We start from the raw sequence: 22,725 nt of genomic DNA, 5'->3' as shown, positions 1-22,725 counted from the left end.
TTATCCCACTGTTTGAATCCCAAAGTGCAGCTGGAAGAGGAGGAGCAGAAGGTTACAAGCATGCTCCCACAGCAATTTGGCCTCTTTGGTGGAAGCAAAGGAGCGCCAACAATTCAAGCTTCAACATGCCTGTTTAGGGGATGTATATGTTATGTGTTTTCACAAAACCAGCCTCATGTCTCCCAAAATTAAAATTTTGCTTTTTTTGGAATAACAAGACCTTAAGGGGTAAAATGATGCATAGTTAATGTAAATCTGAACAAATTGGTGGTTAAATGGATGGAGTCAAAACTCATTAGGAAAATGCCTGGGAGATTAGTTGACCTCCACCTATACATTTTTCAGTGACCCGCACAATTTACTAAAAGTTACATTTGACACGACCTGGAAAGATAGTTTAAAGAGAAAAGAGAAGGGAGACTGTCAAATAAATAGGTGCCACTACTAATTAATTGGTTTCTATTCTGCAGAGCTTTTCTAAATATGCAAAGATACAAACCTAGAAAGCAGTTGTTATAGATTATCAGATTAATTAGAAAGCGTAAACAATATGTATTTGCTTGCTTGATAGATTTTAGCATGTTTAATGACTTGATTAATTTTCTTCCATTTTTCCACATGACGCGCCAAAAACAAAAAGGTCTGGACACCGCTGACCTAGGCCATCAGACTTCAAGTTATGTAAATTAAATCAAAATTCACAGAGACGTTCTTTTTTTTATGATTGTATTTTTTTCACATTTCATTCATCTACTCACCCTTGCTTTCACGGAGTAACATTAGCCATCCACATGATGGTGGAAAGTAGATTTCAAGGGCCTACCCATGAGCTCGCTGGCCAACTTTCAATCCACCTATGGTGGTCTGCTTTCACTTTTTTTTTACAGTTATTGTACACTCTAAACTAAAGGCGATGGCTTGAACCATTCATTTTTTTGTTTGAGAACCCTTTTTACTTCTTGTTAGAACTCTATTAAGGTTTCACTTCGAACCTTTTCAGAGGGTTATTTTCTATCTAGAACACAACAAGCACTATATGTGAAAGGTTCCACTCAGAACCCCATATTGCAGGTTCTCGAAGAGCCCTTTCACTCTGTTATGGTTTCATCTTGAACCAACACAGGGGAGTTCCAGTGAAATTCATTTTATATTTCAAGGGTTTTATCTAGAACTCACACAGGGGACTTTTTTAAGAGGGTTTCATCAATTTCCCTAATGTCTTCTAATGGTAATATGAAGAACCACATTCATCAGGAAGGCAAAATTATTGAATACATACTATATTGTGTATTATGTTCATCTGTAATTATTGACATTGAGAAAATTGTCAACACTTTCCATGGGGATTGTTTTATTATTATTAGTTAAAAATATTTAAACAGTGAATGATAAGGACAGCAAACTCTCTGAGGAAAAGCCAGCATAGCAGGAGAGCTTATGTACTGTAGATCCTGGAGGGAACAGGACAAAAGTCAGCATAGAACCAGTGGAATCAATAACATGACTGACAGACTCAAGCCAAATACATTCGGTTGTTCTTAGCAGGTGGATTCAGACCATCTACAGCAATGGAGACATAGAAAGGGAGGCAAAAAAAGACTCTAAGGAGCACTTGTATTGACAAGGCATAAATATTACACAGTAAGGTTTGCATGGACCAATGAGAGCAGCCAGAATATAGGCACATAGTAATAAAAAGTGGAACAGACTGAATAAGATCTCACCAGAAAAGATGTTTGAAAATTCACCAGAACCCTGTTCAAGCAGTGACACACATCATCAGTGGACCACACTTTGTAACTCATGTCTACAAAAAAAGACATAAAAGGAACAAATATAAACATTAAAACGTCTACCTTAATCCATAAAGGTCCTGAGCTAGTCAAATTTGCACAAATAACATCTTGGTTATTTGAGGTTTCCTGTGTCATGTCAATCCAGCTTCTAATACAAATTCACAAATAGCCAATCCATTAATGTCCGAATAGTAATAACTACGAACACGTCACACCGCTTTGTAGAGGGTAGACTATGTAATCCGTCAAATCAAACAAGCCACGTCCGTCTAAGGCCCTACACATTTAACTCCAGCTTTTGATTCCCATCTCCAACACACCTCCACACTATACCTTTTTGCCATCCACTAGTGATGGGCAAAATGAAGCCTCTTGAACCACTGGGGTATTGCTTCATTACTCGACGATTCATTCCCATTTGCTCTTTACTGACACCTGCTGACACCACTGGCTATTATAGCAGATGAAATCTTCAAATTGTTTCAAGTATCCATCCATCCATTTTCTGAACCGCTTAGTCCCCACGGGGGTCGCGGGCGTGCTAGAGCTTATCCCAGCTGTCATCGGGCAGTAGGCGGGGGACACCCTGAACTGGTTGCCAACCAATCGCAGGGCACACAGAGACGAACAACCATTCGCACTCGCACTCACACCTAGGGACAATTTGGAGTGCTCAATCGGCCTATCAAGCATGTTTTTGGGATGTGGGAGGAAACCGGAGTGCCCGGAGAAAACCCACGCGGACACGGGGAGAACATGCAAACTCCACACAGGGAGGGCCGGAGGTGGAATTGAACCCGCACCCTCCTAACTGTGAGGCGGACGTGCTACCCACTGCTCCGCCGAGCCGCCCCTTGTTTCAAGTATTACTACAAAAAAATCTTCCAATATGATGAAACTAAGATTCACAAATTATTGAAGCTTTCTAGTCAACAGACATTGAATGAAATAAGAATATAGTCTTAACAATGTCAACAGTTTTAAAAATATTGGGGATCAAACTCACATGTTGAGCAACGCTTCACTTAGCTAACTATACCAATCGAGCATCTATGTTAAATATACAAACAGTATAAAGATAAAAATGACCGAAAACCTTGACCACTCCAAATATTCTTTTCTAATGTAACTCCACAACTCACCAGCTGTCTTTATGCTCACCACAAACGCAGAGAAAACCTGAAAAGCGGCACAAAAACTCCAGTGTTATGAGCCTTGTATTAAATGAACCAATGACATTATCAACGCAAACTGAAGCCTCGTTTGTCATCGTCACGTGTTTTTTTGAGGAACCAACACCGAATCTTTATCGGGGCTTTAAACGGCATGCCCGCTTTTGCTTGAGATGCTCTGAAGCCCCACTTCATTCGGCCTATCACTACCATCCGCACCCAAGAAAAAACCCAACTAATAAATCTCCAGGGAATAAAATTTTGTGTGTGGGGGTTATGTGCTTCTCCTTCCAGTAAGGGTTACAAGACCATGGTCAAAACTTATTTGGTGGCTTCGTGGTTAAGAGCAGAGCAGCCCTATTTTGTAGATTGATGGTTCAAGATATGATCTTCCCAGCAAATTGTTTTGCCATGTTTATTTGCTTTGATGTAATTTCATATATTGTGAATTAGGAATTAAACCCCTCCCCCAAACAAATCATGACAGATTTTCAGCAGACAAATGCCCCCAAATCAATCCCACACACAGTGCACTGCCTCGTATTAGTTCGATTACACCGTTTGATTACTTTGGTGGCAAAAGAGAGACTTCCCTCACTGAAACTGGGGTTTGGCTGGGTGCTTAATGAAGTTGTTGGTAATTTGGGTTCAATACCTGGAGTAGGAGCCCCCAACTGCTTCATTGTTTTCAGAATTTGGACACATAGGCTGTCAAAGATGTGTCTGGAAAGGTGTGGAGGAGCTGGTAAATCAAAGTGCATGGACATGCTCCCTATACTGCTCTACACCTGTTTCCATTTACCTTTGTATGGCATGAAATGTCGAAAACTAAATTTAAAATTGTGGCAGACCAAGCACAATGAATTCATGTGTATTCCAGATACATTTGCTTTAGAAATACTGAAACACCACTATACATTTGTGTATTTGTTGGAGAGGATCTTCTCATACATTCAATAACCCTTGGAAAACTCCTTCCAAAAAGGGTTCTCTTTATTGAAACAGTTCTTTCAGCAACCCATAATCTTATAAAGACCCTGGAAAAAAACTGAAAAAAAGTGTATTTCAGAAGCAAATGGTTCTAGGTAGAACTTCTGCTTTTCAAGATGAACCCCTTTGGAACCCTTACGTCTAAGAGTGACCTTTTTGTGCGTCGACCTCCTGCGTGAACTCCGGGAACTCAGTTCCTCCTTCCGGCATGTCAAGGACTTAGTGCCTCTTACGTATCGATTTAAAGGAAATTAGAGGAGATGATCAAAATCAAGTTGGCCATGCTCACGCCCACAACGACTCAAATTTTAAACTGCACAAAGCTGTGTGCGTCTGGGAAAATACTAAGAACAAGTCAAGCCCGCCCCTGCCAAAATTTTGCACCAGGCTGGTCATGAAAATAGACAATAAGTGAATATCTCTTTAAAATGTTTTTTTTTTTTCGTTTTAATGCTAGCCTTTAATATAGTATTTTCTTTCCAGTCTCTCTATACCTTGTGTGCCAGTACCAATCATATACTTCCATTCATGGCCTGCTTTGCACTTTGAGTGACTGTAGCATCTTAGCAAGCTTAAATGACGCAAGAGTCAGTTTCTTACCTGTGATAGTGAGTGTCGACCCAGGGTACCACCCAGTGCGCCCCACCCAGGTAGCTTGTCCATTGAGCATTTTTAGCTTTTCAAAGACGCCCTCGTTTACAAGTTGTTGCTTGTCACTGGCCAGGTTCCTGAGTACTCGATTTATTGAGGAAACCTGATGAAAAAACAAAGTGGTTACATTAATATTACTTATTAGTGATGGTGTGCAATACTATTTTGGTATCCATCCAATACCAATTAAACACAGGGCAGTATTGCCGATATTGATACCGATACTTAACAAAAAGTAAGAAGGTTGCGTTATCGAATTGCTAATTCTCAAATTAGTTTCATTACCTGTAAGTGTTTTGCCATGTTAGTCTTTTTATTATTATCATGTTAAAAGTCAGGACAAAGTTTTTGGTTAATATAAAATCCTACTTCTTTTTCCCCATACATTGTCATTGTCTGATATATTTTACATTTAACTGAACAAAGTGTTCCGAAACTATTATTCAAAAATGTAATAAAAGGTATTCCCTCTGTATTTATTTTTTGTTTAAAAAGAACAAGTTGTTCAAGATATCAGTTCACAACAAATACAAAATCCAGTACAAAAACAAATGTTGGAAAGTATCGTTATGAGGAAATATAATAAGAAAATTACAATAAAAGTGTAAAAAATTAAACAATACCCAAAGCCTTTACTTAAAAAGCCAACCTATGCTTAAAAAACATTTTGTTTACAGTTCTTTGTGAGCGAGTCAAAGCTGCACCAGCAGGGTACACAGGAGCAATACTGAAACTTCAGTATCAATCTCATCATGCTAGTATCCATCCAATACTGAAACTGTCTTGGTATTCACTTTATTGATATTTAGATTGATTTGCCCACCAATACTTATTAGCAACAGCATCATTTTACAAAATATAACCAATATATCATTCTATATATAAAATATGTATGCCATTACATATTATACAAATGTATCACTCAAAAATGATCCACTCGAGTCTATGCCACAACATGGGCCAATTCAATTTACTGTCATGCAAAGGTGTGTTGAAAGTTTAGTCTGATTTGTATAAAACTTGTCACAGAGATAGTTGCATGGTTAAAATAGTCACAGATATTATGCAGTCAACAAACAAGTGCCACTGGAATGTCTACAAAAAAGCTCGGCTCGAATGGAAGATAAGTCACTTTTAAGTGACATCCATCCATCCATTTTCTGTACCGCTTTGTCCCCGCTTTTGTCGCGGGCGTACTGGAGCCTATCCCAGCTGTCATCGGGCAGTAGGCGGGGGACACCCCAAAACAGTTGCACTCACACTCACACCTAGGGACAATTTGGAGTGCTCAATCGGCCTCCCAAGCATGTTTTTGGGATGTGGGAGGAAACCGGAGTGCCCGGAGGAAACCCACACGTGCTCGGGGAGAACATGCGAACTCCACACAGGGAGGGTCGGCGGTGGAATCGAACCGGCACCCTCCTAACTATGAGGCGGACGTGCTAACCAGTGCCCCACCGAGCCGCCACTTTTAAGTGATATGAATATGGTAAATATTGAAATAAATACTCAAGTGTGATAAGCTATGCCTGTCATCAACAATGTGGAAAAATAAAACCTTACACTCGGTATGTTTTCATTAGTACAGGCTTCCTCTGCCAGCAGCCTGTCTCTGATTTCCCAGGCAAAGATAGATGGACATTCTCTCTTGTACAGAGCAATTTTTCCAACAACTTCTGGAGTGGCCACTCTGGGTTTACTTCCTCCAATTGCTCGAGGACGAATAGAACCCGTCTCGTAATATCGGCCCAAGATCTTACTCACACAGCCATTGGATACCTGGATAAGATACAAATATAACACATTCAATGTTTGCTGAAGCAAAAGCAAAAGTAGTAAAACAAAACTACCTATTCGTTTATTTCAGTGAAAATTTTGTAACAAAATAAAAGGCTTTATAGCAGAATATACATGAACTGTATGTTACCACTGTACCCAGGGTGTACCTGCAAAATTCGCGATATGTCGCATGGTCGAGCGCCGCTGTGGGCCAGCTCCACTATCTTCTGCCGAGTGGAATCAGGCAAAGGTCTCCCATTCACAAACACACCTCCAAGCTGGTTTACTCCGCTGTGATCTACACTTGCAAAAAAAAATTATATATATAAATAAATAAATAAATAAATAAATATATATATATATATATATATATATATATATATATATATATATATATATATATATATATATATATATATATATATATATATATATATATAAATATATATATATATATATATATATATATATATATATATATTATTTAGCAATTGACTAGTTTGCCACAACTGATCACGCAAATGCAAGCCATGCACGTACTGTAGCTTAGAATGGATAAATCAAAGCTTAGTCCATTGTTGCACATTTTTGTTGCTTTTAATTATCCCATAGCCTTTCACAAAATGAAAAGCCTTTTTAATGCCCTGCAAATGCTGCCTGGTTTTATTGATGATACTATATATCAAAGTCAAAGTCAGCTTTATTGTCAATATCTTCACATGCCAAGACACACATAGAGATCGAAATTGCGTTTCCCACTATCCCACGGTGACAAGACATTACAAAACATCCATGAAAACAACAAAAAGTAAAAACAAGAAGGCACATACAATGAATAAACAAGAGCGATAAATAAATAAATAAATAAATAAATAAATAAATACATAAATAAATAAATAAATAAATATATAAGAGGAGCAAAAATGGAGCAAGTGTGCATACAGCAGACGTCAGTAGACAGAATATAGCGCGAATATATGGGCAAATACGTTCATGAGGGGCTGAGCTTGACTTCTTAGTTCCTCCTGAGTTTTAATTATTTACTATTGTTTTTTGGGCTGACCTTTTATGTACAGCACATTTTTTTTCAGCTGAAGGCCTAGTTACATTCGTGTGGGTGACAACTGCCATGTTACATCACGTGAGTGAAGCATTAGGTGGCTCAGCACGTTTGCGACCGGTCTGCAACACATGATGCTCTCAAGTCAGAAATTGTTGTTGTGCGTCAAATGCCGTGTGGATTTCCTTTGTGATTGGAATGTTTAGTCACATGCTGTGACCCTGATCATTTGTGTGTGAATGGAAACTTCTAATTTAATAATACTAATATTTATGAAATTACTATAACTTTTCATTACGTTTCTCAATTATTTGACAATGATGCCATCTCAGTGGCTTCTTATCCAAAACTTTAATTGCCTGCTTATAGAGAGTGATCACTGGCTTCAAGATAGAAGTTGATGTTTATCACAGAATGATAAATGTAAGAAAATTATAGCGCACAAGAACAACAAACAGCATGATCCAATAACTCCCATCTGATAAAGCAAAAACAATTAAGATTAAATTTAACCTTTTTGCATACATTTTCAATCTGTTTTCGAAACTTTAACTGTTTGTCCAGAATGATATCAACATATTTTGTATCATCCACCTCCTGTATGATTTCATTATTTAAACATACTTCAAAAGTATTTTCAGGGGACCTTTTCTTTAAAAAAAAAAAACACATAGCGAATGTCTTTTTGACATTTAGTGTTAAGTGGGACAACTCAAAGACCCCTCATGATGAAAAAGACAAAAGAAAAAGACAAATGGACCTAGTTTTCCCTCGCCCAAACGCGGGTCACCGAGGCCCCCCTCTGGAGCCAGGCCTGGAGGTGGAGCTTGAAGGTGAACGCCTGGTGGCCGGGCCTTTGCCCATGGGGCCCGGCCGGGCATAGCCCGAATAGAAAACGTGGGTCCCCCTTCCCATGATACTCACCCACCTGTAGGAGGGGCCAAAGGGGTCGGGTGCAAAGTGAGCTGGGCGGCGGCCAAAGGCGGGGAGAACCTTGGCGGTTCGATCCCTGGCTGCAGAGGCTGGCTCTAGGGACATGGAATGTCACCTCTCTGGCTGGAAAGGAGCCCGAGCTGGTGTGTGAGACAGAAAATTTCCGACTAGACATAGTCGGACTTGCCTCCACACATAGTTTGGGCTCTGGTACAAGCCCTCTTGAGAGGGGATGGACTCTCTTCCACTCTGGAGTTGCCCACGGTGAGAGACGTCGAGCAGGTGTGGGCATACTTATTGCCTCCCTGCTGGGCGCCTGTATATTGGGGTTCACCCCGGTGAACGAGAGGGTAGCCTCCCTCCGCCTTCGGGTGGGGGGACGGGCCCTGACTGATGTTTGTGTCTATGCACCAAATGGCTGCTCAGAGTACCCACCCTTCTTGGAGTCCCTGGAGGAGGTGCTGGAGAGGGCTCCTTCTGGGGACTCCATCGTTCTACTGGGTGACTTCAATGCTCACGTGGGCAATGACAGTGAGACCTGGGAGGGCGTGATTGGGAGGAACGGCCCTCCAGATCTGAACCCAAGCGGTGTTCTATTGTTGGACTTCTGTGCTCGACACGGATTTTCTATCATGAATACCATGTTCAAGCATAAGGGTGTCCATGTGTGCACTTAGCACCAGGACACCCTGGGCCGCGGTTCGATGATCGACTTTGGAGTCGTGTCATCGGATTTGCGGCCGCATGTTTTGGACACTCGGGTGAAGAGAGGGGCGGAGCTGTCCTGGTGGTGGGTTGGCTCCAATGGTGGGGGAAGATGCCGGTCCGACCTGGCAGGCCCAAATGCTCTGTGAGGGTCTCCTGGGAACGTCTGGCAGAATCCCTTGTCAGGAAGAGCTTCAACTCACACCTCCAGCAGAGCTTTTCCCACGTCCTGGGGGAGGCGGGGAACATTGAGTCCGAGTGGACCATGTTCCGCGCCTCCATTGTTGAGGCAGCCGACCAGAGCTGTGGCCGTAAGGTCGTTGGGGCCTGTCGTGGCTGCAATCCCCGAACCCGCTGGTGGACACCGGCGGTAAGGGATGCCGTCAAGCTGAAGAAGGAGTCCTATCGGGCCATTTTGGCCTGCGGAACTCCGGAGGCAGCTAACAGGTACCGGATGACCAAGCGGAATGCGGCTTCGGCGGTTGCTGAGGAAAAAACCCGGGTGTGGGAGGAGTTTGGTGAGGCCATGGAGAATGACTTCCAGACGGCTTCGAGGAGATTCTGGTCCACCATCCGGCGTCTCAGGAGGGGGAAGCAGTGCGCGGTCAACACTGTTTACAGTGGAGATGGTGTGCTGCTGACCTTGACTCGGGACGTCGTGAGTCGGTGGGGAGAATACTTCAAAGACCTCCTCAATTCCACTGACACGCCTTCCATTGTGGAAGCAGGGCCTGGAGACTCTGAGGCGGACTCTCCAATCTCTAGAGTCGAAGTCCCTGAGGTAGTTAAAAAACTTCTCGGTGGCAGTTCTTAAAGGCTCTGGATGTTATGGGGCTGTCATGGCTGACACACCTCTACAACATTGCGTGGACATTGGGGACGGTGCCTCTGTATTGGCAGACTGGGGTGGTGGTTCCCCTCTTTAAGAAGGGGGACCGGAGGGTGTGTTCCAATTACAGGGGAATCACACTCCTCAGCCTCCCTGGTAAGGTCTATTCAGGGGTGCTGGAGAGGAGGATCCGTCGGGAGGTCGAACCTCGGATTCAGGACGAGCAGTGTGGCTTTCGTCCTGGCCATGTAACAGTGGACCAGCTCTACACCCTCGGCAGGATCCTCGAGGGTGCATGGTAGTTCGCCCAACCAGTCCACATGTGTTTTGTGGACTTGGAGAAGGCGTTTGACCGTGTCCCTCGGGAGATTCTGTGGAGGGTGCTTCGGGAGTACGGGGTGCCGAGTCAACTGATAAGGGCCTCCTGGACGCCTCCCTGTGGAGATGTTCCGGGCATGTCCCACCGGTAGGAGACCCCGGGGACGACCCAGGATGCGCTAGAGAGACTATGTCTCTCGGCTGGCCTGGGAACGCCTTGGGATCCCCCGGGATGAGCTGGATGAAGTGGCTGGGGAGAGGGAGGTCTGGGAGTTCCTCGTAAAGCTGATGCCTCCGCGACACGACCCCGGATAAGCGGAAGAAGATGGATGGATGGATGGATGGATGGATGGATGGATGGATGGATGGATGGATGGATGGATGGATGGATGGATGGATGGATGGATGGATGGATGGATGGATGGATGGATGGATGGATGGATGGATGGACTCAAGCCAACTTTAGATGTTATGCAGGTTTGTGTCAGCTTCATCTCAGCCAAAGCAGTTTTAGTAGAAGCATAGAGGACTGTATCTGCATACTATTGGCAGCTGACAGCCTGACAGCACTCCGGGAGGTTATTTATTCACATTGTAAATAACAGTGGCCCCAACACTGAACACTATGGGACACCAATGTTATTTGAACAAGAAGTCTATTTGACACCACTGACTCTTACGTATTGCTCCCTCCCCTCCAAATAAGACCCAGACCACAAAACTTCAGAAGACAAGTGAAATCGCTGTAACTTTTCCAGTAATATATATTGGTCCACCATTTTGAATGATTTTTTTTTAGATCCATAAAGACCGCACCAACATTATTGCCTTCATCAAGTGAGCCTCTCCACCAAGTAGCAATTACCTGTTTCAGTACTATATTTCTGCCTCATCCCAAACTGTTGTGCATACAGAAGTTGGTTACACTCCAGATGTTCAATTAATTAATTAAAAGTAAGGCATAAAAAGATCTAGTTAAACAGAGGACTAATGTATTTCTTTCTTTTCTCAGGACATTCCTCATCATTGACCGACCTATCGGTTGAGCACTCCAAATTGCTCGTAGGTGTGAGTGCAAGTGCGGATGGTTGTTTTCCTCTGTGTGCCCTGCGACTGTCAGCCACGCTGGACAACCCTTCTCCCCAAAGGCTCAGTCTCCACAAATAAAGACAACTCTGGCCCTTTTTGTACTGAGCATTTGTGTTGTCTGTGCAGTTCAATTTTATTGTTTAGGTGAACACTAAGATGCCTAAATGTCTCAATGTTCTATCCCATGGATGTTCACCGATGTGTGTGTGTATGTATGTATGTATGTTTGTAGGGGGGGGTTCTTTACCACCTTATATCAACAGCCCACAATCCTTTGCGTGAAATGTGAGAGGAACTTTCGGTTTAGAGAAACCAGTGATTTTTTTCTATGGGAACTCCACTTTCCATGACAGTTAGCTGATGGAGTCTGGTCTTGAAGCTGATCTTTCTCTTCCTTAGCTCCCTCTCACCCTGCTTTGTTGAGATTGAGAGCGGGTAGACGGCGGGTGAGTGGAGAAGAGCTGCAGTATAAGAGAGATGACTGGTTTCAACAGGTGTGAAGAATTGGGGCCATGTTGTTTGGCAGGTGGAGGGGCAGCAAAGTTGGTTTAACTGCCTTGCCCAAAAAAGCAAACATGCAAACTTTAAACGATGTATGGCTAAATTTTGGCGACTTAGGGCATGAAGTGATGCGGTTTGTTGTGGTGGTTTGATGTGGTGGAGAGACACCGTCGGCTAGCTTCGATCCGTCTTGGAAAGCTGTTCGGAGTCCAGTATTTCATTCAGTTTCGGGAGTTGAAAAGCTTAGAATTTTTGGTTCGAACTGATTTGTTCGAACCTGTGGACGTTCGAAATGGGGGGTTTGTCTGTATCAAGTGAAAATGTAAGGTGTGCGTGTCTGCACAGTTTGATAAGAGTTTGACAGAGTTTGATTTTTGTTTCTGTCATACACCATTTTCAGTATTTGTCTGTACATACATTTTCTTTTACTAAGAACCCTATGTGTGTGATAATTGAGGCTCCTGGTCTCCAATGCCAACTTGTCCATCTCAACTCTTAAGTCTCAAACTATGTTTAGGAACTTGCCACACCTTTCTAGCTTTCTGCTCAGGGCACTTCTTAGTTGCTGCTCGTCCTTAATATTTCTTTCTTCATGTTGTACGAAAGCTTCCATTGTACGTTTTGTAACTTCTCTTTGTCTCCTTAAATCAGTGCTTTTTTCATTTCTGTTATCAAGGAAGAAGAAAATAACTATCCTAATTAACATGTTCCCTGGAATCATTAGGGGATCAACACACACACATGCACAGGCACACATATACACGCACACACACACGCACGCACACACACACACACACACACACACACACACACACACACACACACACACACACACACACACACAACACAAGAACTGCCTCAGATGAACGTTCCCCCTTATGATGGTCTTCATTCCCCTCCTTTCGAGCACATGCCTCCTTCTTTCTAAATGTTCCTCCATCTCCTCCCTGATTTCACTGCAGATTATAACATCGTCAGAATCCACGGGGATTCCAGCATAACTTTACTATTATTTTATCCATCACTTTAGCAAAGAGGAAGGGGTTTAGAGCTGATCTCTGATACAGGCCCACCACCACCGTAAACCCCTCTATGACACCTTTAGCACACCTACCCACTGTCCTGCTACCCTTGTACATGTCCTGCACTATTGTGACATACTCATCTGCCACTCCACACTTCCTCTCTGGGTACTCTGTCATAGGCTTTTTGTAGATCAACAAAGACACGATACAGCTCCTTCTGACCTTCTCTGTACGTCTCCATTAACGCTGTCAAGGCAAATTATGCATCTGTAGTGTTCTTACTTGGCATGAAACCATATAGTTCACAAATACTCACTTCTGTTCTGACTCCTCACACTTTGGTTCTAAAATAAATTTCCAATTTTAGCCTTCAATTTTCTACAAGGCAGATGCATGTGATTTAAAATGATAAAATCAATCAATTGACAGTTTTTGTAAAAGTGCACCATTATCCTTCCATCAAGAGCAGAAGATAGAAATGTTATGTGAACTGTAGATCTGGTTCAGAAAAAAAAAAAAAAAAACATGACCTTGGGCTTCACTATCAGTAACAAGTATCAGCCCATACAGTGTTTTGATATATTTTCCAAATCTGCAGCAGAGCAGTACACTAGACAACTGTGTAATCCTAATTAAGGTGGAGTCCTGTATGTGCCACATTTTGACAAAGATTATTCACATAAAGGTAAATAATTTGTTTTATAACTTTATTGTTTTCCTTCTTAACATTATTATAATTTATTCAAATTTTCCTTGACAGTGACCGCTCAAATGTCCTTCATCCCATTTACTATGATGTGAATGATGCTTCACTACCACAACACGATTTTTTTTATAGCAATCAGCATGTTCAGTGTCGTGATGAAATGAAATGTGTCTTTTTAGTATTCTCCTATTGTGTTATTTATATTGTATATTACATTGCACCTTTTACTGTATACTCGGTAACCTTGTTATATTTCTTCTCACCTTTGATCCACTTACTTCTCCCAACCTCCCCCAACCCCAACCTTGAATACAGCATCCATTATGGAGTTGAATTCTCAACCAAAACAGGAAGGAAGTCAAATTCTGTGGATGAAGCTTAATCCTCTGTCTGCCACTGCAACACAGTGTGGAATTGTGTTGCAACACGTGTCAGGTTAAGTAGGGATTTACAGTACAATTAATCAATTGTCTAATGTCAGTTAATAGCTTAGTGGGAGAAAGCATATTGCAGATTTAGGAAGCTCTTCATAGTGCATTAAAAAAATTATTATTCATCGGCCAGAACACACATGAACTGTTCATATAAACGAGCAGCTGTCAAATGAGGCTTCACGAAAGCTCTATACTGTCTGTCCATTCAAAGGCATCTGAGGTAGGGGGTTCAATGTTATTCCAGGTGACACCATGGACTGGCCGTCCGTCAATCACAGGGCGCATATAAATCACCTACTCTCACATGCACACAACCACTGAGTGGCAACTGAATCTTCATTGCCTGTATGGAAATCAGGCACGTAAACATTATTGTCAATAATTTGATACAATTTCGTGCACATATATATTTTTTTAAATGGTATATGAACATGTTTCATATTTCCACAGTCTTTAAGAGCAGACGAAACATTGGATTAGGAACACTGGGATTTTCACTTCCAGTGTGGCATAAAATGTGATTTTCAGTTCACATTTATTAAACCGTTGCACTAAATTCTTGCTTTAAACCTCACAAAATGTGTAAATTGTAGATTATCAACACCCCAAAATTGATAGATTTTTTTTCTTAATCAATTTTAGGCATAATGACCTGTGTTGCAAATATTGTTAACTATATTTTTTCAAAATTATCATACCATTGTTGTTTGTGAAATATCACAGAATTTGACATACACAATTTCTCTCAACTGTGGCCCCTAAATCATGTATTAACTTTTCTGAGGTGGGTCATTCCTCTCAGTCTAACCTTGCTGCCTCACACAGCATGTTTACACTGTGTTATAACTGTGATCATCTTCTAGCACAAATCTTAATCACAGTTTCATTTCCCAGAGGAGCAACCCTATTTGCTTACTGACATACAATTAATAGACAGACATATGGCGTCAATTTGGCTGCACTCCCTTTGCGAATCTGTCTATTCACACCTCCCAGCCCAACCCCCAGCAAAAACACCCACCCATTCAAAAACATTAGTCTGTGTGGACCCTCATACACCCACACGCATGCAAACCATGCTGCACACAGACCAAATGAGAGTGCAGCAGGTTTCATTTTGAATCAAATCATTGAAGTTGAATGGCAATTTATATTCATTCTAATTAAAGTATGTTTAGTAATTAGATGGATGGATGGATGGATGGATGGATGGATGGATGGATGGATGGATGGATGGATGGATGGATGGAGGGAGGGAGGGAGAGAGAGAGAGAGAGAGAGAGAGAGAGAGAGAGAGAGAGAGAGAGAGAGAGAGAGAGAGAGAGAGAGAGAGAGAGAGAGAGAGAGAGAGAGAGAGAGACAGACAGACAGACAGACAGACAGACAGACAGACAGACAGACAGACAGACAGACAGAGACAGAGACAGACAGATAGAGACAGAGACAGACAGATAGAGACAGATACAGACAGATACAGACAGATACAGACAGAGAGACAGAAAGAGAGAGAGAGAGAGAGAGAGACAGCGGCCGATCGACCGACAGACAGAGACAAACAGACAGACAGTTTGAACTAACAACTGGTGGCGGTGGGGGTGGGGGGTCTCAGGTATGATTTTATGTGTATGGACTCCGTGCACATTCTCTTTTACCTCATCTTACTTGATGAGTAAAAAACCCGGGGGTTCAATGTTATCCATCCACACAAACACATTTTTTAAATGTATTGTTATGCATGTATATCAGAATAAAACATAGAATTTCACCTTAAAAGACAAGAATGATTAAGTAGCACTACCAAATGCCCATGTTAAATACACATTCCTCCGCTGCAAACAGCATGAACCTCTTCAATCAGACAGTGTTCATCTTAAAACTAAATGATCCTAGGTTGGAATTAAAATCCCAGTCAGTCTGTCATGCTAGTTACTTAGTAAGTAAGTAGGTTAGTAAGTAAGTAGGTAAGTAAGTAAGTAAGTAAGTAAGTAAGTAAGTAAGTAAGTAAGTAAGTAAGTAAGTTAGTTAGTTAGTTAGTTAGTTAGTTAGTTAGTTAGTTAGTTAGTTAGTTAGTTTGTTTGTTTGTTTGTTTGTTTGTTTGTTTGTTTGTTTGTATAAATGTGATAGGATAAATACAACTCTCAAGGTGTTTATTGACAAGTTGACTGATGTTGAAACATGGGTTATTTTGTGCTAAACACTTAAAAAATATATAGAACAAAGATTTTGGAGAAAGGGGAAAGAGTTTGCATCTTTGAACAGAAACCAGCAGCAATGGAGCACCATCACAACACAAAAGAGTCATATTCATCAATATCGGAGAGCAAAGGTGGGTAATTGAATGATCTGACCGTTTTTCTTTTGTCACATGCCAGTGTATCGTCAATTATATTCACGATGTCATTTCACGCAGAAAATACCTCAGAAAATGTCTCATTATCAATGCCAACAATAAGAATAAATGCCATATACATCTACTGATACTAAATGCCGAGCTCACAAATGTAATTATCTGACATCGTATGCAAATAAAAGCTCAATTCATGTTTTAGTAAAAGAGTCAACATAATATTTTATAAAATTATAATTGGTTCAACAATAGGTTCAAAGGTATGATAATATGGATGAACTCACTGTTTTGCATCATGGAGGCAACTCCAGTCTCCCAGCTTGTTTGACTTCTGTAATCTGTCCAAACAGACAAAATTTTTATCATGTTATCATGGAGAGCGTGTACATTGTCACGTACAATTCATCTAAGGCATTAAGTCTCGTAACTAATATCAAATGGCAAAACTGTGCATCAAATTCTCGTCACTGTTGATGAAATAATTTAAAGAGAAAATAAACAATCACTTAGAAAAGGGATTTAAATTTAACTTATTTTGATTCAATAAAAAAAAAAGGCAGTTTGTTGAGTGTTAAAAACTGATGTTTATTAATCATTCGCTACCGTTGAAACGTTTGGGGTCACCCAGACAATTTCCATATTTTTTTCCAGAATAAGAAGGTAATTGCACAATGGATTCCAAGGGTTTTCTAATCATCCATTATCTTTCTAACATAATTAGGAAACACAATGGACCATTGACCACACTGGAGGGATGGTTGCTGGAAATGGGGTTGCTGGAAATGGGCCTTTATACACCTATGGAGATATGGCATTAAAAACGAGATGTTTGCAGCTAGAATAGTCATTTCACACATTTACAGTGTATAGTGTATCCCTGATTAGTTTAATATTATCTGCATAGATAAAAATAGCGATTTTATCAAAAAAATACGGACATTTTGAAGTGAGTCCAAACCTTTGAACTGTTCTGTATATGTGCCAATAGTGTGAGAAGAGAAATACTACATAAGAAATAATAAACATTTTTAATATATTTCAATAAAATCACAGAACCTGTCTTGAATAGCATGTATTAGAAAAGTGATTCCAAAGCAGTGAACTGGGAAACATTAAAGACTGTGCTCTCTACACATTAGGTTGCAGCTGAAATTAGTTAGAACACTTCTAATATTTTATATTAATATATTATTTAATATTTAGTGTTGCAAATATTAATACATACTGGTCGAAGTCTAACGAACATTTTTTTGTATACAAATAATTAAATTAACAAGAATCCAACCATGGATAAAATTGTAATTCTGGTCTCCGAGAAAGTGACTTTTAAAAATCGTGCTTTTCAAAGGGCCTGTAGTTATTGTGGTTGAGCCCTGGGTGTATTTTGTTTTGTTTTTGTTTGTTTGTTAAACGTTGTATGTCTGCAATTGTTGAATCCACCACAACTCTTCTAAACGAATTGGTAAGCAGAGGAGAATAATAATGATAATAATAATAATATAAATAATAATAATAATAATAATAATAATAATAATAATAATGGCGGCTCGGTGGCGCACTGGTTAGCACGTCTGCCTCATAGTTAGGAGGGTGCGGGTTCGATTCCACCTCCAACCCTCCCTGTGTGTAGTTTGCATGTTCTCCCCGAGCCCGCGTGGGTTTTCCTCCGAGCACTCTGGTTTCCTCCCACATCCCAAAAACATGCTTGGTAGCCGGATTAAGTACTCCAAATTCCCCCGAGGTGTGAGTGCGAGTGCGGATGGTTGTTCGTCTCTGTGTGCCCTGCGATTCGCTGGCAACCGGTTCAGGGTGTCCCCCGCCTACTGCCCGATGACCGCTGGGACAGGCTCCAGCACGCCCGCGACCCCCGTGGGGACAAAGCGGTACAGAAAATGGATGGATGGATAATAATAGCTGGCCTATTCAATCGAATCTGTTTCTTTGCTTCCTCTTGCAACTCACTGTGTCTCAACATATAACCTGTTGCTAAAATGTAGTATTGTAGACAATTCATTGTTGTCAATACATCAACGATAACGCCATAAATTGCTCGGTTTAGTCGATTTTGTGCTACCTTGAACTTTGCAGAATCATTCATTTATAGCATTGATATATTGAAACGGAGTGACTGATAGATGTGACATGATATGATGATCACACCGTTGATGTAATTCATCCATATCCTCAACTAAAGCTCTCTGCTTGGTTTGAGAATTACTTGAATGACTTCAAAGCTTCTCTTCCCGAGGCGCTTGTCATTAACGAACTGCATAATGAACATGAAGCAGCTCCATACACGGGCAGCAGCGCGAACAGAGGCCGGCTCTGGGCACCTTGTCCCGATTCCGCGGCACCTTCCACCATGTGAAAGAGGACAAAGAGTCCGGGCAAAGAAGCCGTAGCTCCGCAGCTGCCTTTGTGTGTCGGCGGGATTTTTGCGGTCTTTGCCTCGTTAGTTGCGGCTCGTTAAAAAACAGCAGTACAAAACCGCGGCAGGAGCTCAGTTTGACCAGTGTAGCTGCCATAATGGAGTTCAGTTTAACACACCTATGACCAATTTAAACGTTTCATTTAGCCGCTTTGAGCGTTGCTGATATTGAAGAGAAGGGATAACGGGGAATATATTTATTTCTCTTTAACAATACTTCACTTATTCCTGCTGCGACAAGAACTACTAACACGACATAAATAAATAACAACAACAACGATAATGATGATGATAATAATAATAATAATAATAATAATAATAATAATAATAATAATAATACCGCTGCAAAATGTTCCGATATGTGCAATGCGATTGGCTGGCGACCAGTTTAGGATGTCCCCGCCTGCAGTCGTGGAGATAAGCTCCAGCACGCCCGCGACCCTCGTGAAGATAAGCAGTTTTGAAGAGTGAATACTACTACTACTACTACTACTACTACTACTGCTACTACTACTACAACAACAACAACTACTACTACTACTACTACTACTACTACTACTAATAATAATAATAATAATAATAATAATAATAATAATAATCTGAGATATATTTCGACTCGCTCCAAAACTTTGCTTTCAAACACAACAAAACAAAAAATTACCATACTGAATTTGAGCGCAATATGGTTTCTGCAGGGAAAACGATAATTTGCCTGTGCTGTAAAACATAGTTCATAGTCATTTTTTGCTTTTATTTTTGTCAATAGCCTACCTCATCTGTCGGCAGAAGTGTGAAAGCACTCGGTTCATCTTGTCAACGCATTGTATTTAGTTTTTGGGTGCTACGGAAAATACAAACGCTTTTTTGGGGGGCGAGACTGCAGTCTAGACTATTCATATTAGATTTATAATAGATTATTTGGAATGGCACGAGTCGCTGAATAACGCGTATAACAAAAAGGAAGGGAACAGACATGGGTGAAAAATAAACACCCAACACATTGAGGAGCCTATATACAATTATTCTTTGAAAAAGAATAACTCAACAGAAAGCCACCATCATAAAAAATGTTTTTATTTCGTCACGGGCTGTAATAGAATGTGGTTCAGGTAGTCCCGCGTGCATTCAGACGCGTTTGTGCAAGTGGTGTATCGTGAGAAAACTCCGGATATCGGATGAACGATATAAATTCACCATCTCTCTCTCTCTCGCTCTCTCTCTCTCTCGCTCTCTCGCTCTCTCGCTCTCTCGCTCTCTCTATATATATAACCCACAACGATTTATATATATATATATATATATATATATATATATATATATATATATATATATATATATATATATATATATATATATATATATATATATATATATATATATATATATATATATATATATATATATATATATATATTGGGGGGGATTAGGCTAGAATGAATTGAATGTAGGCTAGAATGAATTGAACGTAAAACGGGGCTCTTCAAAAATGAACAATATGTGTTCATTAAAAACATCTTAATCATGTGCAACCAAAAATTAAGTCCCAGTGAATGGGATTTTGCAGAAATTCAGATCTGGGACGGTGTAATTCCTCCCTGAATTGATTGATTTGTGACATCAACAACTTAATTGAAAAATTAATCAAGCCCAGCTGTTTTACATAAATTGTTTCAAAATATTTCAGAACGAATTTCAAAACAATAAAAAAAAGCTTTAGACATAATGACAACTGTGACAACAACAGTACGAGACCTGTGACAAAAGAATTACTCTCTTCCCAAATCGGTCAAATTATTCTGTGTTCGAGGCATTGTGAAAAAAATTCCAAAATGACCCTAAAACAATAGAATGCAGACCAATACAGTTTGTCATTTTGCAGAGTAGCATTGTTCTGTAAAAGATGTTGCAAACCAAACTCTATGCAAAATGACTATAGATTATTCATTATAATTAAAGAATGTCAAGTTAGCATCTTTTGCCACTTTTAGTAAGTTCTGAGTATGAAAAAGCATGCAATTTGTTTAAACTGAGATGTTATTTGAAGTGTTTTTGATGTTTTTTTCACATAGCCAAATATAAGTGGGGTAAAAATCAAGAGAAATCTCAGCTTCCTTTCAAAAGAAGTTTCTATCCTCCCTCCTCTGTCCTCAAAATCTGCTGTTTCAATTGTACTACTAAAGCTAATTTTGTAACATCTATTTTATCATCTTCAAATCCCCTCTCAATAAGGTTCAACATTTCGAGTAACTTTCAAGTCCAGTCTCTGATAGGTGTATATTGATAAGAGGTGAAGAAAGATAAAATAAGAAGCAAATGAAAGTATGAATGGCATGGCCTACCTTTTTGTGGCATTCTGTAAGAAGTAAACTTTTAATTCGCTTAAACTTACAACCGCTCCTTCTTATTCTTTCTTCCAATTAGTTTCTCCTTGACTGAAGAGACAAGTGCAGAGAAAGACAGAGTAGAGGGAAAAGAGGGTGGGAGGTAGGGAGGGTGATTGGTAGAGGGGACTGCTAAGGAGGAGGGGGTACTGAGAGGTGAGCAATAGCTAAGAGGGGGAGGGAACATTTGAATAGTGGTGAGTTCATTAATGAATGATTCTGTGGCTGTCTCAGTTTGTATTTGTGAGCGAGACAGAGAGACAAGAGACAGTGTCATACACATATACACTCTCTCTTCCTCTCTTTCGCTCGCGCTCTCTCTCACACATGCACACACGCTCGTGCCTTGCTTGCTGGGTCACTTTACTTCACTAAAGTTCAAAGATGCAATGTAAACATTCTTTGTTGTGGCCAGTTTGTGATGGGCAGATGGAGAGGGTGGCCAGTTCAACTGGTTGATTGATAGTAAAATGTTATGAACACTTGTGTTGTTGAATTTGGAATCCGCCACTATTCATACCTATGACTATACCTTATATACAGACCTAGGCAGTGTCAATAATATAAATTACTAGGCCAGTCAGTGGGCTCGGTGTTACCGCTTGGACTGGGTAACCCTCTCTTTGCAAGCGCTGCATGTGCCCTCTGAGTATTGAGGTGCAAGCACTGGTTTTGCACTGAAAAAGGTTCCAATAAATCAAAATCCAAATAAAATGGTTTTCTTGAAAGGGACATTGTGTAAAATGTTTGAATGTCCATTCATATTGAAGAGCCACTATTAATTTATAAAATATGCAAAATATTTGTTTGTTGGAGTCCCCTTCCATTTGAAACGTCTGATAACAGGGAGCTCAAGATGGAGAGGCAAAAAAGGAAGCACTCAGTGGCACAAAATCGCTAAAGGAGGGGGGATCTAAAGACAGTAGGCGTGTTTAGCCCATAAAGGGAATAGTACCCCCAAATTTTTTTAGATCTTGTTTATCCTTATTGTGTCGTGACATAGCTGGCACGGGGTGGAGCCTCACAGTACAGAGGTGGTGAGTTCAATTCCGTCTTCAGCCTTCCTGCGTGAAGTTTGCATGTTGTCTTTGTGTCTGTGTTTGTTGCCTCTGGGTACTCCAGTTTCCTCCCACATCCCAAAAACATGTGTGGTAGGCTGATTGAACAATCCAAATTGTCCATAGGAAAGCATGTGAGTGTGAATGGTTGTGCCCTGCGATTGTCTTTCAACCAATTCAGGGTGTCCCCCACCTGCTCCTCGAAGTCAGCTGGGATAAACGGTATGGAAAATGAATAGATGGATGCTTTTAACAAGCTACTAGAAAGTTGTTTAAAAACATGCATCACACAGTTGAAACCTTTTTTTTCACAACAAACATAGAGCCATATCCACTAGCCAAAGAAATAGTTTGATCTACGTCACCCCTCATTTTAGCACACTGAGCGGAAGTGAGCCCTAGTTGTGCCACCTCACCCGACATATGTACTAGAATGAATATGTATGTGTACCATGCTTTATGTGACACATTTCTTACCTTCTACTAAAAATCAACACATTATTATTATAGTTTACATTGATAG

General features: G+C 40.7%; 1 protein-coding gene and 1 pseudogene across 3 annotated transcripts in view; both read right to left on the bottom strand.

The window, feature by feature from the left end:
- The window catches only part of LOC147056158 (paired box protein Pax-6-like), a 56,087-nt gene extending 34,957 nt beyond the window's left edge, over positions 1–21,130 (bottom strand). The window contains exons 1-6 of one of the 3 annotated variants that reach the window (XM_085913902.1): positions 21,103–21,130; positions 16,620–16,673; positions 15,807–15,836; positions 6,556–6,686; positions 6,173–6,388; positions 4,559–4,712 (exon numbers count right to left, since the gene is read on the bottom strand). In XM_085913902.1, the coding sequence (XP_085770028.1) occupies positions 4,559–4,712; positions 6,173–6,388; positions 6,556–6,686; positions 15,807–15,836; positions 16,620–16,673; positions 21,103–21,115 (598 nt within the window). In that variant the 5' untranslated portion in view covers positions 21,116–21,130. Of the gene's footprint in view, positions 1–3,572; positions 3,590–4,558; positions 4,713–6,172; positions 6,425–6,555; positions 6,687–15,806; positions 15,837–16,619; positions 16,674–21,102 lie in introns of those variants that run through there. The other 2 variants (XM_085913903.1, XM_085913900.1) reach the window with 2 other exon arrangements.
- Positions 8,235–9,949, bottom strand: LOC147056159 (uncharacterized; annotated as a pseudogene).
- Positions 21,131–22,725: the final 1,595 nt, after the last annotated feature.

This window comes from Syngnathus leptorhynchus, chromosome 6 (genome assembly GCF_054491065.1).
Source record: "Syngnathus leptorhynchus isolate UIUO chromosome 6, UIUO_Slep, whole genome shotgun sequence".
In the NCBI taxonomy this organism is placed as follows: domain Eukaryota; kingdom Metazoa; phylum Chordata; class Actinopteri; order Syngnathiformes; family Syngnathidae; genus Syngnathus; species Syngnathus leptorhynchus.
The sequence above is the reverse complement of the archived record's forward strand: the minus strand, read 5'-3'. Positions and strand labels throughout refer to the sequence as shown.